General features: G+C 42.8%; 1 protein-coding gene across 1 annotated transcript; it reads right to left on the bottom strand.

Moving 5' to 3' along the window:
* Positions 1 to 18,986, bottom strand: LOC123935829 (ubiquitin-like modifier-activating enzyme 1). Its single transcript, XM_045996634.1, has 26 exons — positions 18,875 to 18,986; positions 17,132 to 17,248; positions 16,950 to 17,008; positions 16,680 to 16,848; positions 16,450 to 16,584; positions 15,345 to 15,451; positions 14,989 to 15,079; positions 14,745 to 14,877; positions 13,185 to 13,282; positions 12,955 to 13,101; positions 12,649 to 12,825; positions 12,416 to 12,520; positions 12,246 to 12,326; positions 11,701 to 11,856; positions 9,276 to 9,441; positions 8,966 to 9,162; positions 7,034 to 7,098; positions 6,615 to 6,810; positions 4,237 to 4,311; positions 3,913 to 4,102; positions 1,824 to 1,912; positions 1,524 to 1,616; positions 1,206 to 1,397; positions 615 to 716; positions 408 to 508; positions 1 to 261 (listed from the first exon to the last, which is right to left on the bottom strand). The coding sequence occupies exons 2-26, from the start codon at positions 17,246 to 17,248 to the stop codon at positions 126 to 128; spliced, it is 3,177 nt and encodes a 1,058-aa protein (XP_045852590.1). The 5' UTR covers positions 18,875 to 18,986; the 3' UTR covers positions 1 to 125.
* Between the last annotated feature and the right edge of the window lie 5,694 nt (positions 18,987 to 24,680).

The raw sequence follows: 24,680 nt of genomic DNA, 5'->3' as shown, positions 1-24,680 counted from the left end.
TCTAAATAGGAGAAAGCAACCACAAAAAAAGTTCTCAACAGGATGTAAAGTTTATGTGCCTGGCCAGCACATGTTTGGGCACAACTAGAAGGCATCTGAAAGTAAACTATCTGGGGTCTGGGGAGTCAGCGGATGGTGTAGCGTACATAGGGAACCTCGACATCCTCGCCAGTATCATCGTTGCAGCACAGCTCAAGCACCAGTGCCCTCACATGGTGACCCAGCTTTCGCTTCGACACATGGCTCACAATTTCTGTCATCCTGGGGAGAGAGAGGAGAGGGTCAGGGACATAGCAAGAGAGGAGACACATATGGGGCTGAAGAAGGTAGGGAAAGCCATGACCACAAGTAGTAAGGCTCTCCACCCCACACAGGGCCTTCCTCATCCTGCCCAGTGGCCAACTCACGGCTGATCCAACCGTTCCTGGAGTTTGGTAGCTGGCATGAAAAAGGAGTACAGCATGGATACACCTCGGGACAGCATGGTAATCTCTAATTTGTGCTCTGTCTGGAGAGGGTGGGACGGAGGACAGACAACAGTGTCACAGAAAAGGAGAATACGAATCACCTGCACAATCACCGCCCCTAGGTGGAGTGAGTGTAGAAAACCTCACCTTAAAGTAGTCAAGGAACTGTTTGAGAGTCATCTCTTCACCATTAGGCTGCAGCCCCTGCACCTCAAAGCGATCCCACAAGGTCCACTCTTGGTTATAGTACTGTAGGACAAACACAGGGGAGTCTAATATGGGCTAACCCAGATGATCCTAGCGTAACCACTGAACTTGAGTTTTTAAGATAGATCAATCACAACCTTCTTTCGTCCTAAGCCACCTGGGGCCCCATATCAGTGTGCAAGCAAGTGATAATCTTATTCTGACCAATGTGTCTACCAACAAGGCGATCCTGTTATCTTCTTCACTAATCTTCTACTTCCTTGACCTTCCCATTTAATATCTAACTATCCTGACCTTCTCATTACTTCTCAAAGATGCCAGTCACATTTGTACTTGGCACAATGCAAAGAACTGTATAATGAACGGACAGATGGTATACAAAGAGTATGGTACCCAAACATGCAAAGAGCATCATCTGCTATGAGTCAGCTGTCCAGGGATACAGGTGCACGCACACCCTACCCACCACATACATAAAGACTCACTCACTGATGGGCAAAACCAAAGGTTTTCATATAAGCAGGCCCCTACCTGGTGCCGGGGTGGGGCAAGAGGTTCAGAGAAGCTGAAGAAGGGCAGGGCCAAGTTCATAAAGCTGTTCTTATAAGATTCAAGCTGCCGGTGTCCCTGCACCACTTTATATAGCTCCAGACACACGAGGCCAACTATAGCTGCTGTGGTTGTGGCAATTGCAGGGATGATTTTCCCTGCAATCAGCTTGCTCTGCCAGAGAGAAGATGACCAGCAGAGGCCATCATTAGAGAGGTTCAGGGTCTACAGAGGAGGATAAATGTGGGAGACTCACCCTTGGGAAAGGGTGAAAGCTTAAGCTCTAAATACTACCATTACCTTATGCCGATCTGCAGGGGGAATATTATAATTTTCTGCTCGGAGGTTGGATGCAGCCACAATGAAATCCATATGAAAGTTGGTATTATCATCCTGTTGTGAATGAGAAGAGAGGACCAGTATGGAAGAGGGAGGGAGTGAGAAGAAAACAAGGTTTCTTGGCTACTAAGGATTCAACTATATTTGCACCTCAACACACTGCAGACCAGCCAAAGAATCTGGCAGGCCTAATCCCACAGAAGCCTATGATGCCTCAGCCTGTGTTCCCACCCTGTTGACGGTCCCAACCCTCCCCAGCACCTTTTCAAAGTTGATAGGGTACATCTTGAAACCAGGGAGTTTCTCTGGGCTGGGAAGCATGGCTTTGAGCTCCTGTAGGCGGCTATCATCTGTAGGAAGAGAGGGGCATGTTAGTCCTTTACATTCCAGGCCCGGGTATGAGGAGAAAGGAGACTAGAATGGGGCAGAGATTTCAGACAGCTCAAGGATCAGACAGATCATGGAGACACACTGCGGGAAAGTGCTGAGGGTGCAGGGAAATGTGGAACAGAAAACACCCACACAAGAAAGAAAGATGTAGACAGGAGTAGGACCATAAGAAAGAGATATAAATGGAGATGCTGAACAAAGATAATAGCAATAACAATGGATGTAGACAGTAACACTATTCAGAACATGTAAGGGATGGAAGCAGTCCAAGCGTCCATTCATGAATGAATGGCTAAAGAAGTCACATGTCCACACAATGGGCTATTACGCAGCTATCAAAAAGCCAGAGTGCTTTATGTTAGAGACAGAAAGACAACTACTTTAAGATGCCACTGACATGAGATATTTATCTCTAAGAATCCAACTTCATAGACACAGAAGACTGAACAGTAGTTGCCAGGGCCTGGGCAGGAGACTGGGGAATTACTTTAGCGTGGACAGAATTTCATAATTTAAAGGTGAGAAAGTCCTGGAGATGTTTCACAACAGCATTGATTTTATTTTAATGCTGCTAAACAGAACACTTAAAAATGGTTAACACTTGGGTGGCTCCGCCGGTTAAGTGTCCACATTTGGATCAGAGTCCTGGGATTAAGCCCCAAAGGGAGGCTCCTTCTCCCTCCCCCTTATCTGCTACTCCCCCTGCTTGTGCCTGTACATGATCTCTCTCTGTTGAATAAATACATTTAAACCTTTTTTTTAAGTGCTTAACACTATAAATCTTAGGTGTTTCTACTGTAACACTTTAAGAATGTAGGTTACGATACAGAGATAGGAGATTTTTTTTTTTAAAGATTGTATTTATTTATTTGACAGAGAGAGAGAGAGATCACAAGCAGGCAGAGGCAGGCAGAGAGAGAGAGGAGGAAGCAGGCTCCCTGCTGAGCAGAAAGCCCCATGCGGGGCTCGATCCCAGGACTCTGGGATCATGACCTGAGCCGAAGGCAGAGGCTTTAACCCACTGAGCCACCCAGGCGCCCCGAGATAGGAGATTTTAAAGAGTTCCACAGACATACATGGGAGATACTTGGAGGAGAGAGAAATGGTAACACAACAGAAATAGAGGGGAAGAAAATATGAGCAGCAGCAGTAGGGAAAAATGGGAAGAGAAGAGAAATGTGAACAGGATAAAATCAAAATGTGAAATGAATAATAGGAATGGCAGAGATATAAATTACGTATGGAGGATGGGCTAGAAGGAAATACATGCAGTGTTGACAACTCTAGAGATACACACAAAGAAATATACAGAGAGGAACAAGAGAGACGAGTTAGTTGGAAAAGAGCAGGATCGGGACAAATATACAGAGGAAAAAATGGAAAGATATATACAGAAAATATACAAAATAGAGACGGACTTAGAGAGTATCCAACAGATATGGGACAGCTAACAGGAGATTGAAGCTGGAAGTTGGAGGGTAGTTATAAATGGTAAGATGAGGAGGAAGACCTTGGTGAGGAAATGAAGAAAGACATGGAGGTCAAAACATACATTGAAAATACATACAGATGGAACTTGGGGATATGGATGGAGATCAGGAAGGAGTTGACCCGGGGAAGACATCAAAGAAAACTATTTGCCAACAGTCTGAAAAACAGAGGAAGAATAAAATGGAGGAAAGGAGAACAAAAATACAAACACACACACAGAAAGAAGATGTACAATTAATCCTGAGAGCCAGAATGGGAAAAAGAAAAATGGGAAGAGAAAGGAGGAATACATGAAAGAATTTTCTTCAATCACCCATCTTAACACTGGAGGAAACAAAGACCACAGGAAAGCATGGGTCAAACTCAGGCCTGGGAACTCAGAGCAGAGAAACCAGGACAACTAGTGTAGAAATGTGGACATAAGATAAATGGAACAGTGCTCTGAGCCAACTGGATTAAGCACCCTCACCAACAGAAGCACTGGCGTTTTGAAGCTCCCTGTCAGAGATGTGGATCCTGACACCAGACTTGGGGGCGAATTCAGGGATGTCCATAGACTGCAGAAGTATGGCCACAGCAGCTCGGTCCTGAGACCCCATCAGCCCATAGGTCTGGGCAAAGAGATTGGCAGCAGCCATCACATAATCCAGATGCAGGGGCTAGAAGGCAAGATATGGACTAGTGAGCAGATCGGTCCTCACCCTGGAAACTCAGGCCTTCTTCCCAGCCACCACTATCCACCCCAACCAAGGATAAAATGGTTAACAATAGAGGGAGGGAAGGGGAGACTTACATTGTTGACATCAAAGATGAGCGGGTGTGGACAGCGTTTGGGCCCAGACCAGAATAGGGCTCCAGAGCTTGTAAGCTAAGAGGATAGAAAGGGTTGGGGAGCAGGGCCTGAGAGGAGACAATCCTGACTCCTTATCTCAGACCTAGATGTCCCAGCTCACTATCCCTGGACATTGACTTTGTGATATATATGCAGAGCTATTTATCAGTATCTTACGAATTTTCAGGCATTAAACCAACTTAAATAACTTAGTAAGTACAAATTAATCCTCAAAAAACTCCCAAGATCTAGGTCATCATTATTCAGAGATGAGGATACTAATATGCAGAGAAAAAATATATGACTAGCTGTAAGTCAAATGAAGCTAGAATGTGAACAGATTGTACTCTTTTTTTTTTCTTTTTTTAAGATTTATTTACTTCTTTTGAGGAGAGGAGCGGGGGTAGAGGGAGAGGGAGAAACAGTCTTAGGCTAAGTACAGTAAGTCAAGCAGAGAAAGACAATTATCACGTGGTTTCACTTATATGTGGAACATAAGGAATAGCATGGATGACATTAGGAGGAGAAGAAAGGGAAAAATGAAGGGGGTAAATCAGAGGAGGAGACGAACCATGAGAGACTGTGGATTCCAGGAAACAAACAGGGTTTCAGAGGGTGGGGGTGGCCTTGCCAGTGATGGGTATTACGGAGGGAATGCACTGCACGGAGCACTGGGTGTTATACACAAACAATGAATCATGCACCACTCCATCAAAAACCAATGATGTATTGTATGGTGACTAACATAATATAATAAAAAATGTTAAGTATAAATAAATCAAAATCTTAAAAAAATGTAAAACTCAACACCAAAAAACAAATAACCCAACTAAAAATGGGCAGAACACACGAATAGATATTTTTCCAAAGTAAACATACAGATGACCAACAGACACATGAAAAAAAGTTCACCACCACCCATCATCAGGGAAATGCAAATCAAAACTACAATGAGATATAATCTCACACCCATTAGAATGGCTAAAATCAACAAAATAAGAAACGACAACTGTTGGTAAGGATGTGGAGAAAAAGGAACAGTCATGCACTGTTGGTGGAAATGGAAAGTGGTGCCACCACTGTGGAAAACAGTATGGAGTTTCCTCAAAAAGTTAAAAAGGGAACTACCCTATAACCTAGCAATTGCACTACTGGCTATTTACCCAAAGAATACAAAAATACTAATTCACAGGGATACCTGCACCCTGATGTTTATCACAACATTATGGAAACAGCCCCAAAGTCATTTAATGATAACTGCATAGATAGAAGATATGGTATATCTATACAACAGAATATTACCTGACCATAAAAAAGGAATGAAGTCTTGCCATTTGTAATGGCATGCATAGAACTAGAGACTGTTAGGCTAACTGAGTAAGTCAGAGAAAGACAAATACCATATGATTTCACACATATGTGGAATTTAGCAGATGAGCAAAGGGGTAGAGAGAGAGAGAGAGAGAGAGAGAGAGAGAGAGACAACCAAGAAACAGCCTCTTAACTCAGAGAACAAACTGATGATTAGCAGTAGCAACGTGGAGGGGGATGGGTAAAACAGGTAATAGGGAGTTGAGGGAAACTGGAAGTGGAGTATGAACCACGAGAGACTACGGACTCTGAAAAACAACCAGAGGGTTTTGAAGGGGCTGGGGGGTGGGAGGTTGAGGAACCAGGTGGTGGGTAATAGGGAGGGCACATACTGCATGGAGCACTGGGTGTGATGCCAAAACAATGAACACTGTTATGCTGTAAATAAACAAATTAAAAAAAAATTAAAAAAAAAAAAAGAACCAAGTTAAAAAAAAAACAAAAAAACAGGTAACAGGGATAAAGGAGTGCACTTATGATGAGTAGTGGGTATCACGTGGAAGTGCTGAATTACTCACTATATTATGCTCTTGAAACTAATACCAAACTGTATGATAAAACTAACTGGAATTTAAATAAAATCTTAAAAAAAAAAGATTTATTCATTTTAGAGTGGGGAGGGGCAGAGGGAGAAACTTTTTTTTTTTAAGATATTATTTGAATGAGAGAACACACAAGCAGGGGGAGTGACAGTGTGGGTGTAGGTTGAGAAGGATTCCCAGTGGAGCAGGGACCCTGATGCGGAACTCCATCCCAGGACCTTGAGATCATGACCTGAGCTGCAGACAAACACTTAACCGACTGAGCCACCCAGGTATCCCAAAGCACTGGCTCAGTTTTTCTTGAGGTCTTCTAAAATGGTCTTGGTGTGCCTACCATAGCTGAATTCGCTGTAACAAGAGCTCTTAGAACACTACCTGCTTCTAGAAAATGCATTCTGCCAAATGAACTCAGCAAGTATGTAATACCTGGTCAGGAGGAAAGTTGTGCAAAAGCTGGCAAATGTTGCTGGAGTACTGAGTGTGCCAGTGGTGGTAAGCCCAGGTCACACAGTCAGCCCAGGTCTGTGGCCGCTGTAGTACCAAGCTACGCTGCACGGCTTCCAGCATTTCCAGGGGTTGGGTGCCTGCCAGGCGCAGTGTCCGTTCCACAAACTTGGAGTCTCTGACAGGAATCAGAGGAAAAATGGGCAAGATTACACAGAGGCCCCAGGAGTGGGCTCAACTACATGGAGAGCTGGCCCCGACTTTCCAGTGGCAGGAGGCCTATACATTCATTAATTGATTCAGAACATGTGGCTGGTGCTGAGCCATACAGTGGATACAGTATGCTCGGCTGGCGTGTATGTAGAGCAGAAGTGAGAGAACATTTGGACAGGATTACTCACGTGAGATACTGGTTGACATTTTCTGCTGCGTGCTTAAAGAGACCTTCAAACTCATCGCGAGCCCACTGCAGACAAAGCAAAGACATTACATGGGGCTGAGACACAAAATGCGCTTCTGTAGGCACTAAAAGACCATCCGCTTGGATGCCTGGGTGGCTCAGTCAGTTGAGCTTCTGCCTCTGGCTCAGGTCATGATTCCAGGGTCCTGGGATCAAGTCCCATACCAGGTTCTCTGCTCAGCGGAGCTTGCTTCTCCCTCTGCCTGCTCTCCCTCCCTCTGCCTGCTCTCTCTCTGGCAAATAAATAAATAAAATACATTTTAAAAAAAAAGACCATTAGTGAGTGAAGCAATTGGGAACAATATGGCTATCACAAGATAACTAAGGAAGAAAGCCCCTCAAAAGTGCCCCTCAAACTACAAAGTCCTACCCTCGCAATTTAAAAACCAATGGCCTTGATCTGGGCAGTGGTTACACAAAATATACATACACATATATATATAGATGTATATATATATATAGAAAACTTATTCTTAAGATAGGTACACCCTCCTCTAGATGTGGTGTGTTTCAAGATGAAAGAACAAAGCTCACACCAAAAATAATACATGAATGATCCATACAGGTCAGGGGGACTGGACATAAAATAAGATACAAATTTTGCCCTCTGCAAATTACAAGGTCAGTAAATACAGCCACTGGTGAAGTGATCTGTAACCTAGAGATCCAGGTTCAAAGGCCAGCTCAGCCACAGTGCTGTGGCATACAAGGTAATGCCTTTATCTATGTATCCTTATTCTGAAAACATATTCCGTAAATGAAGGATCTATAACTCATGGGTTGATATGTTGAAATGACTATACATGTACGTATGAAAAGCTTACTTAAAACAGTGCCCAAGTACTCACTAAATGGTAAATACTTTACAAACCCTTGAGAGAAGTACTTCTCTCCTCCCTTTTTTCACATAAGGAATCTGAGATGTGAGGAGGTTAAGTCCTTAAAGAGTCACATAGGGAATTTATTTTAAGAGCTTGTTTTATAGTCCTTCTGCATGGGCGGCAAGGCAATAGAGTAACATCTAATAAAGGTTACAGGTATGGACACACACAAACGCACATATATGTCTGCAAACATACACGTGTGTACATGTACATATGCATACACACAGGCTGAGATGGAGACACAGGTACACTGCAGTGAATATATCAGTTTAAATACATCCATGGTACAGTTATTGGTAACTGCTGGGTTGGAAGCAAGTAGGTGAAGCAAGTAGTTCTGTTTCTCCTTATCTTCCTCCTACTCCCATACTCTGAAATACGGTCTTTAAGGGCTGCATTAAGAATCATAACACATAATTAATACATAATACATAATTCATAATACAGTGGTCATCCTCGGGTTCAGAGAACAGTGGAATTTGAGTTAGGTTCTGGGTATTGGTTAAATAGGTATGTTTACTTTGTCCATTTAGACAATACGTACACTGTTGTGTATGTACGTTATAGACACAGAATCATCCTGACATGCCGATTCTTAAACATATGGTGTGCAACAGGAAGGGGAATCCAAAAGTGGGCTAAATATTACAAGTAATAAAGAACTAGCAGAGATAATGCTAAGAATTTAGTTTTTAGCCAGAATATAATCTGTTTATATAAGATCACACTTTCTTTTCTCAAATGGAAGTTCCGTAAAATACATTACATATTATATGAATACCCATCTCTGGGTCTACAAACTAAACATTTTTAAGTTAAATGAATCATTTAGTAAGGCTTAGACTGAAGGGTGTAAAACGAGAGAAAGAGATTTGAAGAAAAGGTACATGTTACACTGGCACTTACATCACCTGAATGACAAGTCAGGTGGCTGAGAGGCTGTTAGGTGCCTGTCCCTTCCACCTCTCCCTCCCTCCAAAAGTGATCACCTGCAGTGTGTGTTCGATGGCATTGGGGAAGTTCTTCAGTGTGCAGATAGGGATGGACTTCTCAGGAGGGTCCTGGCTGGAGCTGTACGACTCTGTCAGGAAGGGGATAACCACCTGCACGCTGCCCTTGGTGCCCAGTGTGCCTGACTCCAGCAGTGGTTTACGGTAGTACACACAGCGGCGGTCTACATACATGCCTGTGGGAAGACGACGCGGGGTGGTAACATTAGGATGGGACAGGAGGACAGATACACCCCCAAACACACACATACTACTCTGCCCTTGTCCTTAACCCCCTCCCCAAACTCACGAGCATCCATATTGTCCAGGGCGCTGGCAATACCATCAAGGTTCTGGAAGAAGCTGTCGTCATAGATATGCTCTGTGTCAGGGCCAACACGATTCTGATGGCTCATTACCCGGATGTACGGATTTATCTGGCGCACAGCTGCAGCAGCTGTTTCAGATTTCAGTTTCTGGGTAGGGGTGGAGGAGGAGCTGTCATTCATATGTTCACCCTATAAACCTTTAGAGAGTTGTTCTGACAACTGGTTTATCTAATGGTGGGCAAGATCTACACTCTGAGTTCAGTAGGCTCCCTTCTTTAGCAGCAGCCTGACAAGTGTCACATGGCTGAGGCTGTGACAAACAGGCCCGAGGGGGAGCAGAAAAGGAACAATAAACCAAGTAGGAGACAACGGATCAAGTATCTGCAACATTCACTGCTTTTGACTTAACAACATCCAGAACTGGGATGCCGTTACCCAGATAAAGCCAAGGTCCTTGTACAAATATAAACAGTATACTCTGAAAGCCCAAGTCAGTCAGGTCACATTCTTCTTTTGCTCAAAACCCTCCACTAGCTCCCACTTTCACTTAGGGTATGAATTGGCCCATATTACTTCTACAGCCTCATCTCCTACCATGGTCCCTTCTGAATGACCTCTCTGTTCCAATGAGCTATTATTCCAACATCAGAATTTTGCTCAGGCTGTTACCTTTACCCAACACATTGCTTCCTAAATTACTTTCTCATTCTCTATCATCCAAGTCTTGAGGAAATGCGACCCTTCCACTGAGGACTTCCTTTACCACACTGCAAACCACTCTCCATGGCACTTCCCTCTCATCCTGGTTTTTCATGTTTCATTGTACTTTGCACCATCTTAACATCAGCCATGTACTTGGCTATTGTAAATTACTGTTTATTGCATCCATCCTCAAAATAAGGATCTTAAGAAGAGCATCTTCTATGTGCGGCTACAGCTACAAGAATTCCCTGTGCTAGGAATTTAAACTACATCAAAAACTAATGACGTACTGTATGGTGACTAACATAGTTTATTTATTTTTAAAGATTTTATTATTTATTTATTTATTTGACAGAGAGAGAGATCACAAGTAGACAGAGAGGCAGGCAGAGAGAGAGAGGAGGAAGCAGGCTCCCTGCTGAGCAGAGAGCCCGATGTGGGACTCAATCCCAGGACCCTGAGATCATGACCTGAGCCGAAGGCAGCGGCTTAACCCACTGAGCCACCCAGGCGCCCCGTGACTAACATAATTTAAAAAGAAAATTTAAGGGCGCCTGGGTGGCTCAGTGGGTTAATCCTCTGCCTTCGGCTCAGGTCATGATCTCAGGGTCCTGGGATCGAGTCCGGCAATGGACTCTCTGCTCGGCAGGGAGCCTGCTTCCTCCTCTCTCTCTCTCTCTCTCTCTGCCTGCCTCTCTGCCTACTTGTCATAAATAAATAAAATCTTTTAAAAAAATTTAAACTGGTAAAATTTTGTTATTCGTTGATTTGAAAATGGAATGATTCCATTACACAGTAGAAATATAAATATGAAAAATGTTTTCCAATACAAAAACGTCAGTCACAAAATCCAAATTATATGTACATTTTTACGAATGTTTTAAGTTATGTAATCTCTTAGGAGGCAGCTGGATTCTCTTCTCTACCACATTTCAATCTGTTAAATGTATAACAGAGGAAATACTCAGTTTTACATAATATTTTAATAGCATTTTCAGATAACTGTTGATATTGAAAAAAAATCAAAACCTGAGAATAACAGTGTTTTAAAGTGGAGATGCAAGGTAAGATCTTCAATCTGTACCACTATCTACTGGTTTGATTTGCGCTTTGAATGGATCCTTAGGTACTGCTCTCTCTTGTACCATTCTGCATTTCTTCAGTTGGGAGGGGGGAGTTTCTGAGTTAGGGAAGTCTTCCTAAAGTACCATCGAAATTTTACCTGACAAAGTAAGAGTAAAATGTCAAATGATGTCTTGGTAGTCTTAAAACAATTATGACCTTGGGGACTTGATGAAAAGTGTTGTGGACCTCCAGTCTTTTCTCACTAGACAAAGGCAGAAAGCTCTCCTTTGCTATGTTATGCATTCCAAATATCTAGGGCAGTGCAGAATAGCAGGATGACAAAATGAAACAAAAGACTCTGAGTAGCCAGAAATAACACAGAAGACTTCTCATACTGATCCTCCAAGATTGAGGGAGGAAAAAAAAAGTGGGGGTATGTATAAAATGATGAATGAAATGTAAAGACATGGTAAGTATTCAATTATCTGCAGAAAGAATGAGTGGTAGAAAAAAAGAGAGAAGAGAAAAGCAGAAAGAAAAATAGAGACAAAAAGACCTAAGCTACTAAGATTAAGGACAAGAAATATAGGAGAAAAGAGAGAGAAGCAGCTCATCCAGTTACCAGGTGTAACTACTCACCGTGACATCCCAGGGCCGGAACAAAAACTGTCGATTGAGATTGGACTTCTCAATGGTATCCATGTCTGTAACAGTGATTGCCCCATTCTCCCCACAGCCTAGACCAATCATGGCAAAGTTCTTGAGGAGTTCACAGCCAATGGCCCCTGCACCTACCTGAGAGGTTGCCAAGAAGAGAGACACAAAGAGTGAAAGCAAAGCAAAGAAACCTGTTAGTCCTCACTTCCCCTGAAGATACTGAGAAAGGGTAAGGGGGTCCTGTATTACATATTCAAATCCTAGAGGATTTGAATGTTTTAAGTTATGTAATCTCTTAGGTGGCTAGAAATCCTAGAGGATTTCTTAGACTGTCATCTAAGAAAGAAGGCCCCGGATGGCAGAATAAAGGCACATTATCAGGCTTTCCTGTGTGTGAGGAAAATGGAGAAAGGGAGGAGATGAGGGCACAAAACCAATTACCCTCCCTTGTGAGGCAGGAGACTCTAGAAAAGATTGGCCAGAGGCAAGTAAAGATGACTTGGCTGGTCCACCATGGCATCACTCACCAAGAAGTAATTTTGCTTGCCCAGCTTCTCTTGCAGGTCTGAGCCAAATACAGCCACCTGCCCATCATAACGGTTCTGGCACTGTGTCACGTGAAGGGAGGAGGATCAGAGACGAGCTGCCTTGCAGAGACCCCAAATAATACGCTCCCCATGGGGACCCCCTCACATACCGGGCGACATCTGTCCTCTGTGAGGGCCTGCCTGTCCTCGGGGAGACACTCAAGTGCATCAAAGTACAGCCATTGCATAAGAGGCATAAACTTCCCAGAGCAGGCCTGAGGAGATGGTAAGAAATGGGAGGTCATCAGTGCTTAATGAAAATCGGACCCAGAAGGACAGCCAGGGATGGAATCAGGAGGGTACCTGGTCTGTGCTCAGCTCTGCCCTCTTTACCCACACTGACCTTCACAACTTCCTGGGCAGCCAAGCCCCCAATAAAGGCGTTTATGGGTGCCAGATCCCCAGCAGCCACATATGCGAGTTTTCTAATAAGGTCCTCATCCAGGGAGTCCTGCTGCACCACTGGCAGGGCTTGGGCATTCACAGCCTGGGCTAAGGCCACCAGAGCTGTAGCATCCTCCTGGAAAGGCAAACAGGGCCAAGAGAGGACCAGTCAGGCCAACTGTGGGAATGAGACAGAGAGACAGTAGATGGGAGAGCAGGTGAGGCTTTGGGCCAAAGATGCCGGCTGGCTTGCCCACTCATCTACCTCATTGTGGGGCCGAGGAGACCGGCCATGCTGAGCACAGAAGCGGTGCAGGGCCTGGAAGCCAATGTGCAGCTGACCAGGGCGAGGAAACTTGGCAAAATCCGTTATCACAAAGTCTGGCTCTGCCAGTGAGGCTAGCAAGGATTTCTGTGGAGAGTGGGATATCAGCACCAGAGAAGTGAAAATCCTAGAGGTATAGAACCCTACAGCCCACCTCCACACATACTTACAAAGCTGATCTTCTTAGGTACTTTAACCTGACTGACAATGCCTCCCCGGGTATACTCAGAGAAGCTGGAAGTGTCACAGATACTAAAGGTATAGGGACCTAAGGGAGGAAAAGAACGGAGTGTCTGTTACTTCAACCACCATTCCTCCTACCCCACCACAGAGAACCAACAGCACCATCAAAACAAGAATGAAAATCGATCTTGACCCAGTCTACGCTAAAACAAACTATTCAAAATACAACAGGGAGGGAAAACAAACAAACACAAAATAAGTCAAGTAGCTTAATATGCACCTAATTGGAGTTCTGGAAGTCGTAGAGGATGAGGAGAGAAGGGAAGGGACGGGAGGGATAGAAAGGGGAGGCAAGAAGAAGGAGTGATATTTTGAAAAAAATTGTGGCCAGTAATTTTCCAAACCCAATACAACTGTAAGCCGACAAATAACATAGTTAAATAAACCCAAACAAAAGAAATTGGAGAAAAATGCACTAAGGTACATTGTCATGATCACATACATTGTTAATCATCAGTGGTAGAGAAAAAGAGCACATGACATACATAAGGAACGAAGAAAAGAATGAAAGCATACTTCTGGTGGAAAATAATGGAAGCAAGACAATACAGCAACATCTTCTAAAAGAAAAGAAAAACTGTCAAATCAGAATTCCAATGTCCACATAAATGGCTTTCAAGAACATAGGCAAGTAAAGAACATTTAAATCTCTAAAACACTAAACGAATCACCACCAGCAAATCTCATGAGTACAACAAATGGTAAAGGACATCCCTCAGGTAGAAAGAAAACTATACTAGATGTAAAATCTGGATCGACAGAAAATAAAAAATGGATTTAAAAAAAACACAAAAAAACCTTATTTTCTTAATTCTTTCAAGTCCCTCTCTCTTTTTTTAAGATTTTCTTTATGTATTTGATAGAGAGAGAGATCAAAAGTAGGCAGAGAGCCAGGCAGAGAGAGGGGGGAAAGCAGAGTCCAATGGGGGCTCAATCCCAGGACTCTGAGATCATGACCTGAGCTGGGGGCAGAGGCTTAACCCTCTGAGCCACCCAGACGCCTCTCAACTCTCTTTAAAGCAATAGGTTTTAAATCCAAGCAAACGTATTGAGGAGTTTATGACAGAGAGAAAATACACATGGGGAACCAGGAACTGGGAATATTCTGTTGTAAGGCTTTTTTTTTTTTTTTTTTTTTTACATGAGGTGATAAAGTGTTACTTAGAGACTATACACTAAATATATATAAAGTTCTGTATTATAAATTCTAAGGCAAACAAGCAAAAAGAGATACAGTGAACAACTAAGCAGGAAATAAAATCAAACACTAGTGGCATAAGCTTGCCTCTATAGTTCAGCTCACATCTATTTGGTAAGGTCCCAAGGACACATCTCTCCTAAATGTTAGCTCAGGTTTCGAAAGGCATCTCTTCTTGGCCTTTGGTCTAATTCATGCTACAGTTGTGTGTCACATTTTGGCCTCTCAATCAGCCCACGGCACTCCCTTTGGTTCAGGCAATCATTTCTTGTGCCCAGCCCTGACATACCCAGGACTTGGATCTCCATGGGGTAGGTGTCATTGAGTTCATCCATGCCCTGGACTTCTGTGAAGGAGACAAAGTCACCGCTCTCAAATCCATGCCGGGCCTCATCTAGGCAGGTGACAACACCTGGGCTATCCTAGTTCAAAGAAAAGTAAGCCTCAGGGGTAGGCTCCGGGTACCATGAGGAGACAGGGAGAATTACTGCTGCCCACCTTCCTGCCAGAACCCTTGGGGTGGATCTCCTTACCTTTGTAACCATAGATACCATAGCACTGAGAGGCTGCTCCCCATTGGAATCTGTAAGGATCATTTCCTCTCCAAAGTCACAGAACAACTGCCTGTAGGAGACAACAGGGCTAGAGCCCAAAACCTGTGCATCCAGGTACTCTATGAGCCCTTCAAGATGCAGTGAGTAGCTGCTAAGCAAACTCAGCCCCTTTCTTCTGGCGATGAGACGGCACTCATGCCAAATAAGGAAAGCTAAATATACAAAATCAAAACCTAGGCTTGGGTTGGCTGGGAGAAGTATGAGTTCAGTGGGAGCAAAAGGATCTTGCCTGGGCCTGGCAGGTGCTTGGGAGAAAGTGAGAGGCAGGCACTCACCCAAACAGGCCACGTGTGTCTGCCACGACCAGCTTGATTCCATGGCCATGACAGAACTCACCCACCTGCAGCTGGTCCTCCAAGGGAGTGTTGGTGAGGACCACCACCTATACAGAGAAGGAGGCTCAGACACAAGGCTTGGCAGTGGGGTGCAGGAGAGTTAAGAAAATAAAGGAGAAACGCGGACTGGGGTGGGTGAAGTGTCACGCAGTCCAGCACTGGTGGGGTGTCAGGAATGTAAACTTTGCTGGCTCAGTCTTCTTCTATTTATAAAGTATCTATCTGTGTCACGCTCAGTGAGAGCAAGCTCACTGATGGGAAACAGGATTCCCCAGACTCAGATAAGAAAGGTAAAGAGGTCCTGAAAAGACCAACAAACTCTTTTATTTGACAAACACAAAACCCTGCCTTCCCACCACCTAACAGTATCAGGGGAGACAAAAATGAATCATACTCTGGTCCCAAAGTCCAAGTTTATGCCCCCATATTCCACCCTCAATTGCTTCAATTCAAAAATAAATAAAATACCTGCTCAGATCTGGTCTGTGGGGATTTGTGTCTGTTGTTCCCTAGTCCTACACCAGGAATTTCACTATCCATTTCCTCTGGGAAACCCTACACAAGTATATCAGTACCCACAGTCCCCTCTTTCCAGTCTAGCTGTTTAACAAACACACATTTGGAACTTCCATTGTGCCAACTGCTCTTCTAAGTATTTAACCATCACAAAAACTTTGAAGTCATTATTGCTATTATTTCCATTCTACAGATACAAAAATAAAGGCAGATAAACTAAGTATCTTGTTCACTGCCAGGCAACGGCAAGAGCGAGATACCCACCCACCAAGGTATTTTGCTTCAGAGTTCAGTGTTCACAAACACTGCATCACAGAATTTGGCCATTCCTTCCCTTCTGAAAAGCTGTGAGATCCACCCACCCCGCCCCCCCCACCGGACAGTATCCAGGATCTAATTCCTGCCTACATCTCTGAGGCTCCCCCCATGAAACCTAAACACTGGGACAGTCTATTTAGTAACTCCTCAAATGACCAAGCAGAAACAGAATCTGGGAAAATTAGGCAAGAAGCACGATGCAGCAAGGTACCTGGAAACCACTAAGGAAGTCCTCAGTGAGGGTACCAGTAAAAGCGGTGACTGGCACATAGCTGTTGAGCTCAGCAAGGCGGGGCTGTGATACCTCAGCCCGGTTTTTACCAATGTCCTCCTCCCGCAGGTAGAACTACAACAGGGTATAGGAAGAGAAGTAAATGCAAAGCTCAAGGGGGGGGTGGTATCTTGGCAAAGGTAGTAAAGGAGCCAGGAAGAGGAAGGTACCTGGGAGGAGAGGTCAGCCCATTGGGCAGTGCCCTGGTCGTGCAGGGTGACAGCTTTGACCCCACCAAGGATGATATTCTTGGCAATTTCCACCCCTAGGCCCCGGAGGCCTGATACCAGTACACTGGATGACTGGAGATGCTTCATTGCCTCATGGCCAAGCACATACCTGCCAGGTTGGGAGAGAGTCTGGGTCAGGACTTGACGGAATCAATACCATCTTTTCTGTGCCCCTTCCCACTCCACATCCCCATACTTAGCCAGACTTACAGCTGTCGGGAGTAAAGACCCTCATCTATGTCTGTTTCCCTCTCTTTTTTTGGCATTCCCTAGGAATGAAGAGGGGAAAACACGTTCCGGGGCTTAGCAAGAAAGGAACTTAAATAGTTAACAAACTGCACTCTCTTACACCCTGCACCCCACCTATGAGTCTTTAAGGAGAAGATACTCACGTTGGTCGGTCCCGAGGGCACGTTAAACATTGCTGAACAGGTAGAAGGGCAATCACAACTTGGTTTTGGATCAGGCCCAGGCACACAGCGATTCTTGGAGAGTGGCGAGCTGGACATCTGAAAGAAAAGGGCTAGAGGTGAGCCCTCTGTGGTGGGTAGCCTTTCTTGTTGGTGGCAAGTTTGGAGGAGGGAAGGCCTTAACTACTAGCAGCGCTTTTTAAAGAAGAGAAAGATAAAGAAGAGATGCTACATGTTGGGGTTGCTGTGAGGAAGTGAAAAGAGGAGGTTAAGCTCAGATGCAGCTGCAGGGTGGATGGTAAGAGAGTGCCAGTTTAACTCTTTAAGCTCCATTCCTGCTAACCTCTGGAATGCCTCCCTCACTTCCCATTCCAAGGGAATGCAAAAAAAAAAAAAAAAAAGAAAGAAAGAAAGAAAGACAGACAGACAAGACGGTTCAGGCCGAAAGGACTGAGAAGAGGCTCGCTAGAATCTGAAGTTCTCTGGTCAGTCGGTAACTCTGAGCGCACACAGTCAGTAGATGCTGGGAGAGCACTCTACTCTGGTGGAAATCATGGGGAAGGGGATATCTGATAATGGTAAGGAATCCCACGAAGCAGAAAGCAGAAGGTGAGGGCACCTGAGGGAACACCTGAAAGGCTCTCAGGGAAGACTACAATGTGTGACGTGGAGTCAAGGGACACTGAGTGAAGCTACGGCAGCTGTTGACTTTTGAATTCACAGACAGGCCTCGGATGAGGCTGGGAAGACTTGTACCGGACAGAGGTGGTTAGGACCCAAATCGATAGGGGCAGATACTTATGGAAGTGAGGGCGGCACTGGGAGAATCCTCTGATGGAGGACAGCTTTGTGCAAACAGTTCCTGTGTGATGTTCGCCAGTGACGAGGCTCGCAGGGAAGATAGATCAGGGTTATCTGGAAAGAATGCTGGGACCACAAAGAAAGAGACTCTTCAAAAGTAGATACGGAGGGCTTGTCACTGAAGGGCAATGCGGGGCCCAAAGGAGTTTCTCATGGAAGAGGCTAAGGTCTTGAGGAGTTAGGGGAGGTGGGCCATTAATTACAAATGCTGGGTCTAGAAGGGGATGCAGAAAGAAAGACGTCTTTAGGACTGGGTAGTGAAGTCGAACGTAGAAACAAAGCAACAAATATCTGAATAGAAACGCTGGATCCGGAGGATCTCTGGCAGAAGAAGCTATGATGAGAGATGTGAGGAAGAAGTCTCTGACAGAGCGCCAGGCCTAGATGCTCTGCATAGTCTGGTCCGTGTTTTTAGCTTTGCAAGGTGACCAGGAAGACGATGTCAGCAAGCGATGGGCCGTCTGAAAACAAAGTTCCTCAAAAACCTTTTCTGGGGGAAATGGAAGTCAAATAGAACTTCCGAGACCACGGTCTGGTCCCCTTGGAGGCTGTGAGAAGTGCTGGCAGACGAATGGATAATTTTGGTTTAAAATCCTTGATGGCATATGTTCGCTAGGTACGTTCAAACTGCTGACTTTAGCCGCTCTGTCTGCAAAGGAATGAGATTTGTGCCTAGGTACGTTTGACCTGAAACTTACTTAAAAGCTGGTACGGGGCCTTGGGAAACACTAGGTCACATTCTTAAAAACAAACGTGGGGCCCGCCCCAGGATCAGCCCATAGGCTGCCGCCACAGAGACCCAGCTCAGGCCCCAGCAAAGTCCCAGAGCATCACGCCCCGGGCCAGGGAGGCGCCTTCACTGACCCTTAGTTACCAGCGCTGCGTCCACGGATCGCCCCGCCGCCCACTCCTCACGCAGCCAAAGCAAGCCCAGCAGCCGCCCTCCTTGTCCTCCTCCGTCCCCGCGGACTGGCTAGCGGAGAGTCACACTGCCACAGCCTTCCCCCTCTCCTGGCAGTCCCTTCCACGAACGAGGCCTCCTTTACCTCAACCGCCGAAACAAGATGGCAGCCGCGGAGCCCGAGGTTGAAAAGAGTCGTTTGGTGCTACTCCCGTCGCGCCTCATTGTGAATCACGTATGACGTCAGCAGCCTTTGTGCGACTCATTACGCCGCCGGCTGTGGGCAGGAGGAGCGCCACTCCGTCTGGTGGCTGCCTCGGGTAAAATGGGTATAAGTTAGTATACACATAATTCCGGCACTGAAAAGCTCATGGAAAATAGCAAAGTTCACGTAAAGCTCCCGTGTTTTGCTCACGCTCACGAATTATGCATGGCACTGTGTAACACAGAAGTCAGGTCAAGTCCGCGCCGAAAAACGGACCGAGCAAGCAGGCGACAAACTGAAGCCGTGATAAAGGTTCCCACAATGACTCGTAGGTTTTGAGCCATGGAATTTAAGCCTTTACAATTTCAAATCCGCTGTCAGAACAGACCGATTTCCACTCCAACCCCTGAACTGCACACTTGACTACAGACCAGTGCCTCACTTTCCCCTTCTGAGCAACTGTGATAACAACATCCGTCACTTTACCTCAGTATGAGTCATGAAGTTTGAAATAGTACGTATGTGAAAACATAATAAAATGAAAAGAACGTTGTTACCTAAAAACTTTACAACGTCGCCTTATACCATGAAACGTTACTTTTATATTTATTTATGTAAAACTCAGTTTTTTCATGCTAACAAAGATTATTTATGGTGAGGATGTACCCAGTCATCTCAGAAACCTTCGCTTCTAGGCATTGTGTCATTATAAGGCCTTGAAACACGCTTTCTGAGGGATACTGGAAAGCAAAGTGATCAATGTTATCAGTGCCCATTAAACAAGAAACACAGATGCTAACTAGATCATCAAAGGCACCAGGATGTGACAAAACTCAAGGCACATGTTAAGCACCCAATGCATTTCTGATGAATAATAATAAATGTCATATTGACTGATTGCTACAAGATGGCAAACCCTGTATCGAAAATATATTTCCATTAAGGACCTTAGGGAATCATTTGATGAAATTAACCCTAAAAACCATCTTGCCCGGCCCCCTTTCCTGTGGAAATTTTGATTAACAAGGCAATCTCTTTATCTGTCATAGATCTATTCAAATTTTCTGTTTAAAAAAAAAGTTTCCAGTGGCTTGTGTTTTTCTAGTAATTTGGATATTTTATCTACGTTAAGAAATCTGTGGACATTTTGATTTCTATTTTCCTGACAATGAGTGATGTAGAGCATCTCTTCATGTGTCTGTTGGATATCTATGTATCTTCTTTGGGGGAAAAAAAAAGTCTATTCAGATTCTCTGCTATTTTTTTGTTGTTGTTATTGACCTGATTAGTGATGATATATTTAGTGATTTTTATATATTTTGGATATTAAACTCATATCAGATTTTTAAAAAGTAATTTGTGGACATATAAGTATACCTAGTATAGTCTTTTAATTTTTTTTCAGTAAAGTTCCTAGTGATGTCCTTATTCCTTCTGGTTTTAGTAATGGAGTCATCTCTATTTTTTCCCCTTTTCGTCTAACCTAATGTTTGTCAGTTTTGTTAACTTTTTTAAAGACCCAACTTTTGACTTTTGTTGATTTTCTCTGCTCTGTTTACTCTCTCTAATTTTTATTTACATCTTAGCCTTTGTTATTCTCCTCTTTTTCTTTTTTTTTTCTTTTTTAATCTCTTTTTGTCTTGTGGTTATAATTTCTTACTCCTAGTTTCTTGAGATGTGAGTTTGGGTAATTGATTTGAGATCTTTTTTCCTCATGTGGGCGTTTACAGCTACAATTTTTTTTTTTTTTTTGAAACTGCTTTTGTTGCACCCCATGCTGTTTTACATATTGTGTTTTCATTTTCATTTATTTCAAGGTATTTTCTAATTTCCCTTGTGTATTCTTTTTTGGCCCACTGAGTATTTAAGGATGGGTTGTTTCATTTACACATATTTCTAAATTTCCAGAATTTCCTTCCATTACTGATTCTAGATTCATTCCATTGTGGCGAGAGAACATATTTGCTATGATTTCAATCCATTTAAATTATTGAAATTTATGTATGATCTAGCATATGGCCCATCTGGGGAAATACTGAATGTGCATTTCAGAAGAATGTGTATTCTATTGGTGGTGGTAGTGTTCTGTATATGCCTGTTAGCCCTGGTGGGTTATAATAGTGTTTATATCTTCTAGTTCACCAGTGACCTTTTGTTCTTGTGTCCCTCTTTGGATATAGTTAACCATTTCCCTCTCAAATTTTGTCTGTTTTTGACTCAGATATTTGGAACTCTGTTGTTAGGTAGGCATGTTTATAATTCTTGTATCTTTTGACAGGTAGACCTTCTTACCAGTATATAATGTCCTTCTTTGTAGTAAAATATTTTACTTAAAGTCTGCTTTGTCTGCTAACAATATATCCACCACTGCATGCCTTTGGTTACTACATGCGCGGAACTTTTTATAACATCTTTTGAGCTGAATCTGTTAGTCTGACTCTGCCATTTGGTTTAGACAGCATACAGTTGGATCATCCATTCTGCTTAGACTTTCACTTACAATTTTTCTCTTGAATAGATACCTACTTTATTTTATTGAAGTATTATTGACATACAATATTATATTAGTTTCAGGTGTGTAATACAGTGATTTGGCAATTCTATACATTGCACAGTACTCACCAAGATAAGCATAGTTACCCTCTATCACCATACAAAATTATTATAATAAGGACTACATTCCCTATGCTATAATTTTCATCCCTGTGGTATATTTATTTTATGATTGGACTTTTCTATGTCTTAATCCTCTTCACCTGCTTTACCCATCTGCCCAAATCGCCTCCATTAGTTTGTTCTCTGTACTTACAACTCTCTTCTGTTTTTTGTTAGTTAGCTCTCTTTAGATTTCTCATATAAGGGAAATCATATGACATTTGTCTTTCTCTTTCTGACTCATTTCCCTTAACATAATGCCCTCCACATCTATACCATTTTCCAGTTTTCGTTTCCACCAACAGTACGTAAGTGTTCCCTTTTCTCCACATCTCAGCCAACATTTGTTGTCTCCTGTGTTGTTGATTTTAGCCATTCTGACAAGCGGGAGGCGGTATCTCATTGTGGTTTTGATTTGTATTTCCGTGATGATGAGTGATGTTGAGCATCTTTTCCTGTGCCAGTTGGCTATTTGTATGTCTTCTATGGGAAAATGTCTATTCAGCTCCTCTCTCTGTCTCTTTATTTGGAGGAGTAGTATTTTTGGTGTTGAGTTGGAAGAGTTCTCTGTACATTTTGGATATTAACCCTTACCAGATATATTATTTGAAAATGTCCCCTCCCATTCTGTCGGCTGCTTCTTCATTTTATTGGAGGGTTCCTTTGTGAAACAAAAATGTTTAGTGTGGTGTAGTCCCAATGGTTTATTTTTGCTGTTGTTTCCTTTGCCTAAGGACACATCACATTGCTAAGGTCTGTGCCCAAGAGATTACTCCCTATGTTATTTTCTCAGAATTTTATGATGTTAGGTCTCGCATTTGTCCTTTCATCCATTTTGAGTTTATTTTTGTGTATGGTGTAAAAAAGTGGTCCAATTTCATTCTTTTACAAGCTGTCCAGTCTTCCAAACAGCATTCACTGGAGAGACTGTCTTTTCTCTATTGCATATTCTCATCTCCTTCCTTGTAGGTAAATTGGCAATACAACTGTGGGTTTAGTTTTGGTATCTCTAAACTTTCCCACTGACCTATGTGTGCATTGTTTTGTGCCAGTACCATACTGTTTCCATAACTTCATAGTGTACCATGAAATCTGAGATCGTGAAACCTCCATCCTCGTTCTCCTTCTCAAGATTGGTTTGCGTATTCAGCATCTTTTATGGTTCCATAAAAATTTTAGGATTATCCTAGTCATGTGAAAATGCTAATAGGGATTTGATTTGATAAGGATTGGTAGGGATTATATTCAATCTGTAGGTTGCCATAGGTAGTATGGACATTTTAACAATATCATTTCTTCCTATCCATGAGCATGGAGTATCTTTGCATTTGTTTAGTATTGCCTTCAATTTCTCTCTCTCTTTTTTTGTTAATTGTCCTATGATAGTCACCATAAAATATATCATTAGTTTTTGATGCAGTGTTCCAGATTTATTGTTTATATATAACATGCAGTGTTCCATGCGACGCATGCCTTCCAATTTCTTTCATCAGTGTTCTACAGTTTTGAGGGTACGGGTCTTTTACCTTCTTGCTTAAATTCATTCCTAAGCATTTTATTCTGTATAGTGCGATTGCAAATGGGGATTATTTTCTTAATTTCCTTATCTGCTACTTTGTGTATATAAATGCAACTAATTTCTGTATATTAACTTTGTATCCTGCAATTTTACTGAATTCATTTATTAGTTTAGTAGCTTTTGGGGGGAGTCTTTGAGTTCTCGCTACATAGTATCATGTCATCTGCAAATAGTGGAAGTTTTTCTTCTTTACCAACTTGGATGCGTTTTATTTCTTTCTCTTGTTGGATTGCTATGGCTAGGACTTTCAGTACACTGTTGAATAAAAACAGTGAGAATAAGCAATCTCTGTCTTTTAACTGGATATTTCCTAGTGAACCATTTTAAATATCTAAGGGTTTGTTTAAATGTCTTAGGTTTTTTTGTTCATTTTTGTTGTCTTAGTTCTGGATTTATTACTAAATATTTTAGGATCATTCTATTAGGAGTTGCCTTGGAGATTAAAATTGACATATTCGATTGATTTAATGCCAGCCTCATTTAAAAAATATGTATAAACTTTGATTCTTTGTGTCTTCACCTTTTTTTGTTATCACAAATGACATCTTTGTACACTGTATTCCCACCAGCATGGATTTATAATTTTTTTCTCTGTACACAAGGGGTTCATATTAGATAAGAGAGAAATAATTACTGCATTAATTCACTCTTATTGTTGTAACCAATTTCCACAAATAGATAGGGGTAAAACAACACAAATTATTCTCTTAACTCTTCTGAATATCAGAAACTTAAAACTCATTTTACTGGGCTGAAATCAAGGTGTCAGCAGGGCTGGCTCAGCTAGAGTCTCTGCTGGGATAACACATATTCTTGACACTTTCAATTTAGCAGCCTCCTGTATTCATGCACTCATGGCCTCTTTATCTTCAATTTCATCACTCCATGGCTCTTTTCTTTTTTATGTCTTTCTCTTCTATGACTTCACCTGCATTCCTCTTCCAAGGAACATGTCGAGACTGCTCGAATAACACAATATAATTTCCTCATCTCAAGGCTCTTAATCTTATCATATTTGTAACATTCCTTTTGCTAGATAATATAACATGCACAGGATCTGTGTGGACCCCTTTGAGTTTTGCCTTAATTTGAGCTTGTTTAGCTGGCCAGATGTGTAGATTGAGGATTTTCATCAGATTTGGGTATTTCTTTTGCTTTATATTCTTTTTTCTTTTTTTTTTTAACTTTTAATATTTTTTTATTTTTTTAATTAATTAATTTATTTTCATCGTAACAGTACTCATTGTTTTTGCACCACACCCAGTGTTCGTGCAATACGTGCCCTCTCTATTGCCTTCCACCTGGTTCCCCAACCTCCCACCCCATGCCC

The sequence above is a fragment of the Meles meles genome, chromosome Y (assembly GCF_922984935.1).
Source record: "Meles meles chromosome Y, mMelMel3.1 paternal haplotype, whole genome shotgun sequence".
Lineage (NCBI taxonomy): Eukaryota > Metazoa > Chordata > Mammalia > Carnivora > Mustelidae > Meles > Meles meles.
The sequence above is the reverse complement of the archived record's forward strand: the minus strand, read 5'-3'. Positions and strand labels throughout refer to the sequence as shown.